Source organism: Rhagoletis pomonella, unplaced genomic scaffold (genome assembly GCF_013731165.1).
Source record: "Rhagoletis pomonella isolate Grant_MI unplaced genomic scaffold, Rhpom_1.0 Rhpom_scaffold_00035, whole genome shotgun sequence".
Taxonomy (NCBI): domain Eukaryota; kingdom Metazoa; phylum Arthropoda; class Insecta; order Diptera; family Tephritidae; genus Rhagoletis; species Rhagoletis pomonella.
Window position 1 is genome coordinate 298,514 of NW_023458589.1, and position 1,902 is coordinate 300,415.

General features: G+C 47.9%; 1 protein-coding gene across 1 annotated transcript; it reads left to right on the top strand.

The window, feature by feature from the left end:
* Positions 1 to 681: 681 nt before the first annotated feature.
* On the top strand, positions 682 to 1,475 carry LOC118749703 (telomere-associated protein RIF1-like). The gene is made up of 2 exons (XM_036484496.1): positions 682 to 690; positions 759 to 1,475. Exons 1-2 carry the CDS (start codon positions 682 to 684, stop codon positions 1,473 to 1,475), a joined length of 726 nt encoding a protein of 241 aa, XP_036340389.1.
* The last annotated feature ends 427 nt before the right edge of the window (positions 1,476 to 1,902 follow it).

Here is a 1,902-nt window from a genome sequence, read left to right on the forward strand (position 1 = left end):
TTCCCTTTGGTACGGAGCACGCTGGGTACGTGTCAGGGCTCTTGGCGAGTGCGTATTCCGCACTGCAACGCGAGTTAAAAGCCTCTGAACCGTACCTTGTTTATGCCAACATATAAAGCACCTTAACCCAGTGCACTGTGATCCAAAACGAGGCATGAACTAAATTTCATGCTCCCGGAGATTCCGAAAGTGTATTGACTCGAATTTATTTCAAATTGGGGTTTTTCTTTTTTTGTTTCTCGCATCTGTTGGAAAACCCGTATAAACACATCATTCATTTAATGCGAAGTGAAGATAGGCTGGTTTCCTTTATATAGCCCGGTGGAAATTCGCATTTTTATTATAGAAAATTGGAATTATAGTTCGCTTCTTTCGGTTGACCGCGCGAAGTAATTATTAAAGAAAATCGAATTTCCACTAGGCATTGAAATAACAACACATGTATGCCATGTGGAAATGAACATAATGATTATTTTTTGGTTGTTAATGTAATGGCACGATTAATTGTAAGGTTCGACTTTGTCTTTTGGTCATTTTCGACATTTAGTGCATAGTGGAATTCCAGCATTACTTTCGAATATGGTTTCAGCGAGCGCGCCATATAAACATAGGCATAACCGCTTGAAATCACTATGTATTGAGTCAAATCGGAGGTTTCTTTTTTTTTTGGTAATTGTGGGTATGGGTAGGGTAACCGATGTAAAATGGAGTGCTAGGGCGAATAAACAAGGTAAAAGGTGCGTATTCCGCTACAGCAGCGGGTTCGACAACGCGCCCAGCAACAACAACCGCCACAGCAGCGGGTGCCACGGAGCGCTACAATAACAACGCGCTACATCGGCGGCTATTGTGACCTCGCCAGCAACCACGCGCGAAGGCAACAACGCGCGAAGACCGCAACAACCGCTACAGCAGCGGGTTCGACAACGCGCTCAGCGAAACAACCGCCACAGCAGCGGGTTCGGCAACGCGCACAGCAACCACAACCGCCACAGAAGCGGGTACCATGGAGCGCGACCGTAACAACGCGCTACGTCGGCGGCTATTGCAACCGCGCCAGCAACCACGCGCGAAGACCGCAACAACCGCTACAGCAGCGGGTTCGACAACGCGCCCAGCAACAACAGCCGCCACAGCAGCGGGTACCACGGAGCGCTACAACAACAACGCGCTACATCGGCGGCTATTGCGACCGCGCCAGCAACCACGCGCGAAGGCAGCAACGCGCGAAGACCGCAACAACCGCTACAGCAGCGGGTTCGAGAACGCGCCCAGCAACAACAACCGCCACAGCAGCGGGTACCACGGAGCGCTACAATAGCAACGCGCTGCGTCGGCGGCTATTGCAACCGCGCCAGCAACCACACGCGAAGGCAACAACGCGCGAAGACCGCAACAACCGCTACAGCAGCGGGTTCGACAACGCGCCCAGCAGCAACAACCGCCACAGCAGCGGTCACAGCGGCGGGGTGTAGCAACGCCGCCATAACACCCGGCTACAGCAAGCAACCCCCGACTACAATAACAACCAACAACAACAGCAGTGCCACACACAAGCCTGCTGCAACGTTGGGTCAGTCCGCAAAAGCAACCAAAAGTAAATTTATCGAAGATTAAAACTTCCGGAAAAACAAAAAAAAGGTATAAAAATTATAAAAAGAGAAAATATATATTTATATCTATATATAAAAAAAAGAGAAACAAAAAAAAGAAAATTGTTACTATAAAAATGCCTAAAATGCATACAACAAAGTGTGATTGAATTTGACGTTGCTCTCTTAGGAACCATACTATAAGGTCACATAAAACTGTTTGGTTATATCATTTTTTCCGCATAGTACCTTAGAAATAGCCGCACTGAGTGTCAATTGCACCTTGTTTAGTGCACCTTGGAAAAAAAAA